Raw genomic sequence first — 13,530 nt, 5'->3', positions numbered from 1 at the left:
TTGAATCTATTAATATAATTCTCTCAGATTTCAAAGGAGGTCAATGAAATGATGGTAAAAATGCCATACCAGTGTTTCATAAATGGACAGTTCACAGATGCAGACGATGGAAAGACTTACGACACTATCAACCCAACAGATGGATCTGTGAGTAATTCTTCAGTGTGAGTAGTGATCACTGGTCGTGGATTTTTAGTTAATACACCATTGTAAAAGAGGCAGTCTTAAGAAGCCCTTTTATTCTCTCACTCTGCCTCTAAGCACTTCACACAAATGTACTTCATGCTTTTCTTTCAATGACTCAATTCTGGTACCAGCTGCTATTAACTGTAGTAACCTATTTTATAGAACATTTATGATAAATTTAGACAGGTAGCTTTACCTATACACACCAGAGGCACTCATCTGCATAGAGATATATGTGAAAAAACTTTCTAGACTTCAAAGACTCATGGCAAGAAATTCAGCTTTCCTAAGGCACTGGAAGAACTACAGTCTTCCAATCTTCCTAAATGTGTTCTTCCATAAAGTAGTATGATATGAGAAGTACTAAATTTCTGGTTCATAATTTTCATATTAAAATTGTTCTTTTTCTTTACTGTAGTACTGGATATACTCATTTCTTATCATAACTGTTTTTTTAAATCAGTAATACTCTATACAATATTAATTCCAAGAACCATATTTTCATATCTCTCATGGGGCCTATTTTTACTTATCTTGAAATAGACAATATGCAAAGTATCCTACGCTTCTTTGGCGGATGTTGATAAAGCAGTAGCAGCAGCAAAAGATGCTTTTGAAAACGGTGAATGGGGAAGAATGAATGCAAGAGAAAGAGGAAGATTGATGTATAGGTATTTCTATTTTTTATTTTTTTATTTTTTAGAAAAGTAAGTCTGGTAGAGACAGGGTTTCACTACGTTGGCCAGGCTGGTCTCAAATTCCTGACCTCAGGTGATTCACCTGCCTCAGCCTCCCAAAGTGCTGGGATTACAGGTGTGAGTGGTGGCACGTGCCTGTAGTCCCAGCAACTCAGGAAGCTGAGGCAGAAGAATTGCTTGAACCTAGGAGGTGGAGGGTGGAGTGAGCTGAGAGTGCACCACTGCACTCCAGCCTGTGCTAGAAAGCAAGACTCTGTCTCAAAAAAAAAAAAAAAAAGAAAGAAAGAAAAAAAAAAAGCAAAGCAAAGTGAGTCTACTACCTTTGGATATCGGCTAACATTGCCAAGATTTTAAAAATTCCTGCAAAACATTCTAGTATTCACCTAATATGAAATATGTCTTCTGTTACTTGACTCATATTAAATCCTATATATGTTGATTATGTTAGTATTGCTTGCATCAGGCAGGTCCCAGCTGGAAAAGAAGTTTAATAAAGAACTGTTCACAAAGACGTGGCCAAGGTCAAAGAAATCCAATAAAGGATACTGAAACATCCAGGCAGGGCTAGCAGCAGGGGGAAGCTGCTATGTCTTCAAGGTCTGAAGGGACAGGGGAAGGAGCTGTTACTGGAATCTGGCAAGATCTGTAGCTATAGGAGAAAACCACACTGCAGTGGAGGGACATGGCAGCTTCTGAACCACAGCCTATCAGCGAGGGAGCCAGGGAATCCAATTCCCCAGCCACTTTTTCCTTCAGTTTACCAATATTCTGCGGGTGCCTCCCAGTGGTCTCTCACTGGCCAAGCCCAATGGGAGAGCAAGGGAGCCAGGTGATGTAATCTATAACGGTCATTCACCAGGGTCAAGGTCACAGAGCAGGGTGGAGAATGGATACAGAGAGCGGCAAGTGGAGAATATCCAGTTGATGTGTAAGGAATAGGAACAAGGAAGAAAAATAATAAGGACTGGGAAGAATATTATAAATCAGTAATGAAAGATGCCAGGAGTGATTAGATTCAATCATAAATTCCATTTGCTGTTTACCTAAAATCCAATATCGGACCTAGATCAATAGATCTCCTAGAGCAATGATATGATTTGGCTGTGTCCCCACCCAAATCTCATCTTGAATTGTAGCTCCCATAATTCCCATGTGTCATGGGAGGGACCCAGTGGGAGGTCATTGAATCATGGGGGCAAGTCTTTCCTGTGCTGTTCTCACGAAAGTATATAAGTCTCATGAGATTTGATGGTTTTATAAAGGGCAGTTCCCCTGCACATGCTCTTGCCTCTTTCCTTTATAAATTACCCAGTCTCAGGTATGTCTTTATTAGCAGCGTGAGAATGAACTAATACAAGCAAGATCTGGAACAAAGATTGTGGGAGGGGGATTTCAAGCTGGACTCTAGAGTGGCCCCAAAGGAACAGCTCAGAGAACCACTACAAATACAGAAGAAAAATAAATAGAGAAGTTGAACACAAAAGATGAGTCTTACTGTATCATAGTCATTATACAGTCCTGCACTTACCTTCCCATAAAACTTGTGAACACCAAACAGAAATCTGTTGTAGTGTTTGTAATTCATTGTGTACGTTGCTATCTTGTCTCTTCAGTTAGTTTTGGAAATATTTTTGTGCCAACTGGAAATCCTCAAATGTTCATGGGTTCTCAGAAGTGTGGGTTCTGGGAATGTGGTTCCAATGACTGGTACTGGCTCAGTCATTGTTCTACTTCTTATACATAGATGAGGCAAGTTATATATGCTTCCAATACCCTCTGCTTCTCCTTTGTAATTCTTGAAACAAATGATTTATGAAAATATTTGTTTAATGTCTTTCTTGCCTACTGGACCATGATCTCTATAAGGGCAGAGATCTGATCCATATGTGTTTACCTCTGAATTCTCCGTCCTTAGGATACTGCATTATATGTGACAGGAGCTCAATCAATACTTGTTGAATTTCTTTCTTTCACTGACCACACAGACTTGCAGACCTACTGGAAGAGAACCAAGAAGAGCTGGCAACTATTGAAGCCCTTGATTCAGGGGCTGTCTATACCTTGGCCCTGAAGACACACATTGGAATGTCTGTGCAAACATTCAGATATTTTGCTGGCTGGTGTGACAAAATTCAGGTAAGCACAAATATTATTTGTTCTGAAAGAAAAAGGGACTAACATTGATTAGTTTGTACCAGGCACTGTGTCAGATCCTCTTTTTATGTAGATTTTTTTACACCAACATAACAGGGTTGTCTCAGTCCATTTTATGCTGCCGTAACAGAATACCTGAGACTAGGTAATTTATAAAGAACAGAAATTTATTCTCTTACAGTTCTGGAGGCCGGGAAGTCTAAGATAAAGGTGTCAGCAGGTTTGGCCTCTAGTTTTAAGATGGTGCCTTGTAGTGCATCCTCTGGAGCAGAGGAACGGTGTGTCCTCACCTGGCAGAAGAGTAGAAGAGAGTGAATCCACTCCTGCAAGCCCTTTTTATAGCGGCATTGATCCATTCATTAAGGTGGAGCCCTCACGAACTAAACACCTCCTATTAGGCCCTACCCCTGCAACACCGTGGCATTAGGGGTTAAGTTTCCAGCACATGCATTTTAGGAGACACTTTCAGACCCTAGCAATGGTTATAACAACTACGGGAAGTAAATGGATAGCTCTTATCCCCTTATTACATGTGAGCAAACAAAGGCTTGAGGACATGGATGCCTTTCCTACAATTCGTAGCAAGTAACCCATACGACCAGATTTGAAGTCAAGATTTTCCAAATCTAAAATCTAATGATATTCTTTGCATTTTACTATAATATCTCCTGAGGGTGTTGAATAGTTTTCTAGACACTTTGGAGAAGCCTAGTATCATGTAGGGTTTACAAATTCAAATACCTACAGAGGCCAGAGAGCTACTGTAGATGGTGGAAGCAGACTGAGTATAAGAAAAACTTTGTCTTTGAATGTGTGTCCTAGGAGAAATAAGTTAAAAAAAAATTTTTTTTTCTTTCTTTTGAGATGGAGTCTTGCTCTGTCACCCAGGCTGGAGTGCAGTGGCGCCATCTCAGCTCACTACAACCTCTGCCTCCTGGGTTCAAGCAAGTCTCCTGCCTCAGCCTCCCTAGTAGCTGGGATTACAGGTGTGTGCCACCACGCCCAGCTAATTTTTGTATTTTTAGCAGAGACGGGGTTTCACCATGTTGGCCAGGCTGGTCTCGAACTCCTGACCTCAAGTAATTCACCTGCCTTGGCCTCCCAAAGTACTGGGATTACAGGCGTGAGCCACTGCACCTGGCCAAAAAAAAATTTTTTTGAAGAAAAATTTTGATAAAGATACAGGAATAATAAATAAATATTTCATCTTACTGTATGATAATAAATAGCAAACACAGGGTGATCAATGGCAACAACACTAGCTCCAGCACTGGGGATACAAAAGGGAGAGGTAGGGCTTGTAGCAAACTGCAGTATGCATGTTCCTCATAGACTCATAATAACCACTGCAGTACCAGTCATTGCAACCACAACCACATTCCCAGCAGCAAAAAGAAGGAAGTGAGAAAGGGGGAGTGGTAAGAGGAATTTAACAAAACATTCTTACCTTCCCAGTACCTTTTGCTCATATCCCTCCTTGGCCATCTCTATCTGCTAAGGAGACTGGGAAACATCATATTTCATCTGCGTACATTGCTGCCACCAATGTTAATGTACAGTCAGACAGACCTGAGTCCAAGTCTCAGCTCTGGCCCTTATCAGCCGATGTTGTTAAAGTTATTTTCTCTCTCAGAACCTTGCTTTCCTCCTCTATAAAATGGTCACAGTAATACATACTTTGCAAGTTATGTTTTGAGGATTGGAAACGAGTATTTGTACACTACAGGATTAGACAAGTCTGCAACATAGCAGGTTTGCACAAAAATGAAATTTTTATTGTGGTTCAGCCACAAAGTCATGCATATATTGATATTTACTAATGGTAGTTCAGGTCCATCTGTTATCCCCAATTATGAAACCCAAATAGTTCTGAAACCTGAAAATTGTTTGATTGGTTCAAAGTCGTTTGATGCCAAACCCTAACCTAAATGAACATAATCTATTAATAATATTTATTTACATCACTTAGAGTGAATATTCATATGTTTCAGTGAACAAATACTAGCATGTTTGATTATGGGAGACTTACCCAAATCCTGCTGGGGTAGTAGATAATATAAGGTATATGCACTATATTACACTTCTGAAGTCCAAACAATTCTGAATTCCAAAACATAACTGGCTACAAGTGTTTTAAGAAATTGTACACCCTATTAGTAGTAGCAATAATATTTTATGTGGCAAAGCAAATGAATAGCTTTCATTAAAGGCTACTATTGTGATTCCATTAGGATTAAGTTGGCTGCATATAACAGCTAACTTATTCCTGTTTTTTTAATCCTATTATTTTTCTCTCACTTTCAAGGAGTCCAGAGACAGGCAGTTAGGACTAGTATGTGAGATGCAAACTCTTTTTCTGTCTTTGCCAGGCCATGTGACCTCCACCCTGAAGGCTGACTCATGGTCTCAAGAAAACCACTGCAGTGCCAGCCATTTCGGCAACAGTCTAAACAGGAAGAAGGAGGAAGCAGACATGGAGGGAAGAATAAAAGAGTAGAGTTAGCCTAGTTTAAGTAGCATTCCCCTTCCAATGCCTTGTGCTTGTATCTTCCACTGACCATCCCTAATCTGGAGAATGGGAACCATAGTATTTTATCTGGGCATATTCCTGTCCCCATTATTAATATAGGGATTCTGTTACTAAGGACAGAGGGGAGAGTGGATAATAGGCAGGCAGTTCACATTCTCTGCCAGGCCAAGCAATTAGGAATGGACTAAATTAGAATTATGTTTATTCTTCTGTGTTTCACGGTTCTCTTGAGAAACAAATAGCTGTTCCTTCTTTGGCATGAATATAGTTCTTATCAACAAACACTCTTTTCATATCAGCTAACAAAAAGTAAGAGAGGAAGACAGAAAATGGATCCTTTGAGATGAAATTTACTTATTTAAATTAGTAAAATAAGTATCAACTTTTCTCATTCTTTAGGGTTCTACTATTCCAATCAACCAGGCCCGTCCAAATCGCAATCTGACCTTCACCAAGAAAGAGCCACTCGGGTAAGATAAGGAGAGTGCCTCTGAGTGAATCATGAGTTGTGTTATTTGAAACAACTAAGCATGTCGAATTTCTTCCCCTGCAGTGTCTGTGCCATTATTATTCCCTGGAACTACCCGCTGATGATGCTGGCATGGAAGAGTGCTGCGTGTTTGGCAGCAGGCAATACCTTAGTGCTCAAGCCAGCACAGGTAAGGCCACAAAGGGCCAGGTGCAGAATTGCCTCCTCTCTTATATCCAGTACTTCAAAAAAGTGACATATATTTATAAATAGCAAACAAAAATGAGATGGTATGGCATTTTTCTCATATATCATGGACAACTTTTCATGTCAGTAAATATTCATTTTTAATAGCTGCCTAATACATTGTATGGAGATTCCATAATTTAAAATTTTCATAATAATAGAAGCAAGCATGGTGCACATCAGTGAAGTCCACTGACTTTCTACGAACCAATTCAATTCTTGCAAAATGCCAAGTGCCCAACAATTAGGGAATTATTTAGAGTAATTATCAGACATCAAAAAAAGTATTATGCAGGTATTCAAACTTAATTGTCAAAAATATTGTAAAGGCGGAGGTTGCAATGAGCCGAGATCGTGCCACTGCATTCCAGCCTGGGCAACAAAGCGAAGACTCTGTCTCACAGAAAAAAAAAAAAAAAAAAAAAAAAAAATTATATATATATATATATATAGAGAGAGAGAGAGAAGATGTAGAAGACGAGGGAAAAGCATGTAAAAGAATGTCTGTAATTATAAAAATATATCCAGATGGAGAACAAGAAAATACTTTTAAGAAATAGTTCAGGTAGTTTTCAAAAAAATCTCTTAATGCTACAATAGCTTTTTAAGAAAAAAATATGGCAGCCAAGTTAACACTGGCTGAGCTTTTACTATATAAAGTGCACTATGTAAAATTAGAAGAAAAATAAACTTCTTACTTGGGTTTCTGTTATCTGCAGGTAACTTTACTAGGTAGTAGGCATTCTGAGGTGCATAAGTCGTGGAGTAAACTTGGTCTTTATTCTAGAAGAGTTTATAATTTGTTACCTCTCAACTCTTTTATTTCTTCTTTCAGAGTTAAAAAAAATACAGTTTCATTTGGCATAGCTACATGGTCATGTGGCCACGGCCATTTTGTTTTAATCATTAAAAACGATTTTATTTGAAAAAGTAGGTATACGTTCAAAGTTTTCAAAATTCAAAAGATACAAAGAGGTAGATAGTGAAATGTCTCCCTTCTATCATTATTCCCCAGCCAACCAGTTTACCTCCCAGAGACAACCAATGTGATTGTTATCTATTAGTGGCTTAGATAACCCAGAGATAGTCTCTACATATATATGTGTATATTTATGAATATGTAGTTTTATATGTATATGTAGAGAGATATATATTATTATATGTAGATATATATAGTATTATATATCTGTATATGTATATATTGCTAATTAATGGGCATAAAGTTTCAATTACTGGCCAGGCAAGGTGGCTCACACCTATAATCCCAGCACTTTGGGAGGCCAAGGCGGGTGGATCACTTGAGGTCAGGAGTTCAAGACCAGCCTGGCCAACATGGTGAAACCCCATCTCTACTAAAAATACAAAAAATTAGCTGGGCATGGTGGCGGATGCCTGTAATCCCAGCTACTCCAGAGGCTGAGGCAGGAGAATCGTTTGAACCCAGGAGGCAGAGGTTGCAGTGAGCGGAGGTTGCACCATTGCACTCCAGCCTGGGCAACAAGAGTGAAACTCTGTCTCAAAAAACAAACAAACAAACAAACTTCAATCATGTAAGATGAATAAGTTCTAGAGGTCCTCTGTGCAATATTGTACCTATAGTTAATTAATACTATATTTTACACTTCAAAATTTGTTAAGAGAGTAGAGCTCACATTAAATGTTCTTACCACAATAAAAATTTTAAAAACACACACAAAAAGTAGCATTCTATATACTTACCAAAAAAAAAATTCTTCCTTTTTTTAGCAGTTTCCATTGCATAGATAAAACATATTTTACTTAACCAATCCATAATTATGGATATTCAGATTTTTTCTCCTTTTGCTGTATAAACCATGTTACAGTTAATAACCTTATAAACCTTATAAGTATAATGCACATGTGCAAGTATATTTATAGGGTATGTTTCTAATAGCAGAATCCCTCAGTTAAAAGATACATGTATTTGTGTGATAGATATTGACAAATCCATCCATGGGGGTCATATTAGCTCACCAGCATTATACAAGAGTACTGTTTCCCACTCTTGCTTAATAGGTGCACAACCCATTAAACAGCAAGAAGCTAGTTGAGGGAAGTGAGGAGACAGATAATCTAGCCCAGTAGAGCTCCATACTGGCTGTACATTAGAATCACCTAAAGTTCTCCTTTTAAAATGCTGATATTGGGCCCCACTGGCAGAGATGGGGCCCCATATCAGCATTGTAAAAGGAGGGATCTGATTTAATTGGTCTGAGTTGGAGACCACGCATTGGTATTGCTTAAAAGCTTCACGTTTTTCCAAGGCACAGCCAGGATAGAGAACCACTAAATGAAATCCAATGAGTGCTAATCACTGAGGAATGGCAATGAGTATATATAATGTCCAAAAATTACAAACATTCTTTGAGTGCATACCAGTTGCCAGATAGGTAGTAGTGATGAAGATACACAAAGTTTCTGTCTCCATGGAAATTACAGGCTGGCTCTATCTGCAGTTTAAAACTGGCAGTTTTATAGTTGAAGATAATTTAAATCCTGAGAATGAAAGACCCAAAGGTGCCATTGTTATGCTGGACTTTTTAATTTTATTGGATAATATTATGCAGTGATGCATTTATAATATTAGGGCTCTGTGTGAAAGTCAAGAGGACTGAATTGAGATGACTCCTCTTAAACCTGTTGTCTGCTTTGTTATATGTGTGAAAGATTCTCTCCTGGCTTCATACAAAAGAAAGCACAGATTTTCATGGCCTAGCGTGGTCTGGTCCAGGTGTGACAAGTTCTGACTTTATTAACCTCATTTTTAGCAATGACCTACACTTGCCCAGAACCATACTAGAGGCTTTCCCATGTATTATGCAAACCTATAATCCTGCAGGGACACTGGATAGGCAAATGGAAGAAAACCAATAAAAATGAAAAGAGTTGTGATGGAGATGAAACCATTTATTTTATTTATAAATCACATTTTAAAACCTTTATATTCTTACTTTAAAAGAATTATAATTAATTCAGGATAGTTTTTAAACATCTTTCTAATTATGATGGTTTCATACCAAGGCATAATCAGATATACTTGGGCTAGGATCATCTTCAACTACACTAGATGTAAATCCACTATTTCAACAGTGTTGATAACTTCAAATATTTTGGGCCAACTTCTCATCGAGTTAAGTCTACATTGACGATTTACAAACCTCACAATGTGACCGTCGTGGATCTGTTACTAGAAGGAGGAAAAGTGGTGGCCCTGCCTCTTTCTTGTTTGTTTGCTACCATTATTATTTATTGTGCAGTTTCTATGCACATTTTTTGGCCACTTGTCCATTTTACAAAGACAAGCTTAATTAAAATAACAACATAGCCTGTGAACCCATGTAATCAGGCCTGTAAACTTCATCAGAGGGCAATCTTCTGAAGGCAAATGAGCAAGGGAAGGAACCACTGCCACCCTCTTGGTCTTGTGAGCTCCTATTCTTTCCTGGGACACTGCCCATACCTTTGTGACCCATGACCATATGACCTTCATTCAGACTGTGTGAGAGCAGCGTTATCCAGCCATACAATAAATGTTAGTTATGGTTCATTTATTTCATATCTTTGTCAGCTAAAATATATAAATAAAAGTTCCACTATTTTCTTTTCCCACCTCAATGGATCCTCTTGCACACCCCATTTTTAGAGTCCAAGCTAACCAAGTACTGACTTAAGACTCAATGGACGTTGGTTTTTAAGAGTGTGAAGGTATTGCTTTCATTTTGCTTTGGAGATTTGCATTGCTATAATAGATGTTTAAGGTGAGATCCATATTATGCCACTTTTTATGTGAGAAAGAAGGGAAAATAAGAAAATATGTATTTGCTGATTTGAATAAAAGGAAACAGGAAAGATAAACTAGAGACTAATGAAATTATCTATAGAACATGGGATGAATGGGGTGGAAAGGAGGGTGGGAGAACAACATTCTCTGAATGGACGTTTTGAATAGTCCTGACTTTTGGAAGCACAGTCCCCATATTTAATGACAGCAAAGAAAAGACATATAATCAACAAAGATGGGGCCAAAACCCTAAAATTAAATATAAACAAAACAAATTAAGCCATATTTCAAATGAATAACATGACCCCATTGAAGAGAATGAGGAAGCATGAACCCAAGTCACTTTTGACTAACTTTGGACTATATGTCCTCAGGATAAAGGCAACGCAAAACAACAACAACAAAAAAACCCAAATACATATTGAACTCTAATTAATAGGCTTCTTTTTCATACGGACATGGCTTAACAATTCTCAAATTACTTTCTGTATGTTTTAGGATTAAGCAAATAAGTAAATATATTGTGGATAATGGGAGCCATGTCTCTCTTTCTTGGAGAAGAGAATGACAAATGTAAAAAGGGCAGAAGGATAGAATCGACCCTAAGATATCGGATAAAGGTATCAGTGTAAACTCACGGGTTTTAATGTATTTAGATAGCTAAATAAAGAAATGGATATAGGTATATGAGGGATAGATACACACATACATATAGACATGTGTGTGTGTGTGTTGTGTATACATACATCTCTTTCCCAGCTCTGTCTGCTAAGAGGGCCTAGAAGCGATGACCCCTCAATAATGTCCAGATATCTTGGTTTCTAAAATACCATTCTTCACTCAAAGAAACTTGGGCTCCTTGGAGAAGTAGCTGGAGTAGGGAAGAATCAAGATGAATCTGAAATATCTTGTTGGGCCTGAAAGCAATGTAATGCTCAAAGAGTAAGAGGGGCACGTCAGAATGATAAGGGGCCGTACTGAAGGGACTGCCTCAGCCAAATCTAGAACAATTGAACATCAAAATCAATAACAATAGTAAACGATGATAACCTGCTGATTACAGTAAGAATCTTTGTGTTCACACTGATATTAATTAATTGAACAGAAAGGAAAACACTTAGAGTGCCAACTAGTACACGTAAAAGGAATGATGGAATTGGAAAATCACCATTTGGCAACCATCATGATACTTTAGGATTATTATCCAGAAATTATCCACGGACACTAAAACTAGTGGATAAAAATTTGAAGAGTATCTCCCCACAAAATATTTGTTAACTACAATGTATAAAATAGTAACTTACAGTGATGAAAGTTGGCAGACCACATTTGCCAAATAATCAAAACTAACTTTCCAGTATTGGAACTATTCTACAGCACGTGCCTCCTGATGTCCTGAGAAAAGCTCAGCATCGCTCCAGTGGCATTGTTCCCAAAAGTGCATAACTTGAATCTAACCATGCAAAAACATCAGACAAATCCAGACAAAGAGACATTGTATGAAATAACTGGCCTGTACTCTTCAAAAATGTCAGTGTAATGAAATAGAAAAGAGAACTGAGAAATTCTCCTAGATTACTGGAGACTACAGATAGAACTAAATGTAATGCAGATGTTGGATTTTCTTTTGCTATAAGACATTATTGGGATAATTGGTGAAATCTGAATACGGTCTGCAAATCATGTATTCTATCAGTTGTTAACCTCCTGATTTTGATGATTGTACTATGGTTATGTAAAAGAATTTCTTGTTTTATAGAAAATGCACACAGAAGTATTTAGAAGTATGGGGTATGTCTTTACCGTTTTCTTAAACAGTTCAGAAAAAGATATTCCTTAAATTTATCTTTAAAAAATAGTTTAGAAAAATATATACAGAAAGATAAAGCAAATGCAGTAAAATGTTAACATTTGAGGAATCTGAATGGAAATGTATATAAGGAATACTTGTACTATTTTTGCATCTTTTTGTAAGTCTGAAATTATGGCAAAAAAATAAGACAATGTACAATAAAAATAAAATGAGATCTAGTGCAGCTATCAAGGGAAAACTGGGTTCTGGGCTAAAGGTCAGGTTACAGCCTGAAGAAGGTAATTGCTGTCTGCTTCTCCTCAGGTCACGCCCTTGACTGCTTTGAAGTTTGCAGAACTGTCTGTGAAAGCAGGCTTTCCAAAGGGGGTCATCAACATCATTCCAGGCTCAGGTAAGCCACTAAATGACCGACTGTGCTATAACTAATGAATGGTACTGGGGTAGCTCAGTGGCTCTTTTACCTCTAGAGACTTGTCCTGAATTATAACTGTATTAAAACTAAATACAATTCACCAAACAGTTAAGGATGAATATACTTACCATGTGCTAAAATCTCAAAATGGAAATACAGTGGTGGGTGAGTGGCAGTGGGGAGGGGGGTTGTACAGTCATGTAAAATTACCCTAAGATGTTCCATTTTGATTTTCAAAAACTACTCTGGAAGATAAAAATCAAGGTTTACCCATCATTATTTTGGGAGTCTGATAATTTCATAAAGGGTATTATTTTAGACTTTTATCAGTTTGCAATTAATACAGAAAATGTAAAACTAAGGTGTCAAGGGGAGCTTAGAAATCTACTTCAATGAATTTAAAGCCATCTTCACTATAAGAATTTGAGTAAGGTGTTTTTTTTTTTTTTTTTTTTTTTTTTTTTTTTTTTTTTTTGAGACGGAGTCTCACTCTGTTGCCCAGGCTGGAGTGCAAAGGCGCGATCTTGGCCCACTGCAACCTCCGCCTCCTGCGTTCAAGTGATTCTCCCTCAGCCTCCTGAGTAGCTGGGATTACAGGCGTGTGCCACCATGCCTGGCTAATTTTTATATTTTTAGTAGTGACAGGGTTTCACCATGGTGGTCAGGCGGGTCTCGAACTCCTGACCTTGTGATCTGCTTGCCTCAGGCTCCCAAAGTGCGGGGATTACAGGCGTAAGCCACCGCGCCCGGCCTTGAGTATGTTTTAATTCCTGTTTTATTCCCTAATTCTACAGGTGGCATAGCAGGACAACGTCTGTCTGAACATCCTGACATCCGCAAACTTGGTTTCACTGGTTCCACTCCTATTGGCAAACAGATCATGAAGAGGTATTGGTTTTAAAATGTTGATTCACTGCAGATCCTGTTAAACTAGGTTTCAATTTTTGTTTAAACAGGGTACTTTTTGAGTGAGAAAAACTACATCAACTTTGGAAGGGAAATCTACTTATCACTGCTGAGTATTGAAATATTTGAATACAGTAAAATACTTTCCAAAGCATTAAAGCCCAGAGTCAATAAAACCAAAGCTATGTTGAAATTCTGCGCCCTACTGGTAGTTTTAACAATTCAGCACAAAAGACTTCCTGTATTAAAGCTGTGGCCCAAATTGTTCTCAGAGTATGGGTAAAAAACCAAAAAGATACATAAATGTGAAATTT

The 13,530-nt window shown here is 38.0% G+C and overlaps 2 protein-coding genes across 3 annotated transcripts in view; one reads left to right on the top strand and one right to left on the bottom strand.

Annotated features, from left to right (window-relative positions):
* NOPCHAP1 (NOP protein chaperone 1) overlaps positions 1–13,530 on the bottom strand; it is an 85,929-nt gene that overhangs the window by 19,535 nt on the left and 52,864 nt on the right. The gene's annotated exons all lie outside the window — the stretch shown is intronic.
* Positions 1–13,530, top strand: part of ALDH1L2 (aldehyde dehydrogenase 1 family member L2) — a 59,988-nt gene that overhangs the window by 31,646 nt on the left and 14,812 nt on the right. For both annotated transcript variants that reach the window (XM_001160213.8, XM_016924088.4), the window contains 7 exons: positions 28–147; positions 730–857; positions 2,870–3,020; positions 5,968–6,038; positions 6,122–6,227; positions 12,202–12,289; positions 13,105–13,198. In XM_001160213.8, coding sequence (XP_001160213.3) covers positions 28–147; positions 730–857; positions 2,870–3,020; positions 5,968–6,038; positions 6,122–6,227; positions 12,202–12,289; positions 13,105–13,198 — 758 coding nt within the window. The remainder of the gene's footprint in view (positions 1–27; positions 148–729; positions 858–2,869; positions 3,021–5,967; positions 6,039–6,121; positions 6,228–12,201; positions 12,290–13,104; positions 13,199–13,530) is intronic.

Source organism: Pan troglodytes, chromosome 10, assembly GCF_028858775.2.
Source record: "Pan troglodytes isolate AG18354 chromosome 10, NHGRI_mPanTro3-v2.0_pri, whole genome shotgun sequence".
In the NCBI taxonomy this organism is placed as follows: domain Eukaryota; kingdom Metazoa; phylum Chordata; class Mammalia; order Primates; family Hominidae; genus Pan; species Pan troglodytes.
The sequence above is the reverse complement of the archived record's forward strand: the minus strand, read 5'-3'. Positions and strand labels throughout refer to the sequence as shown.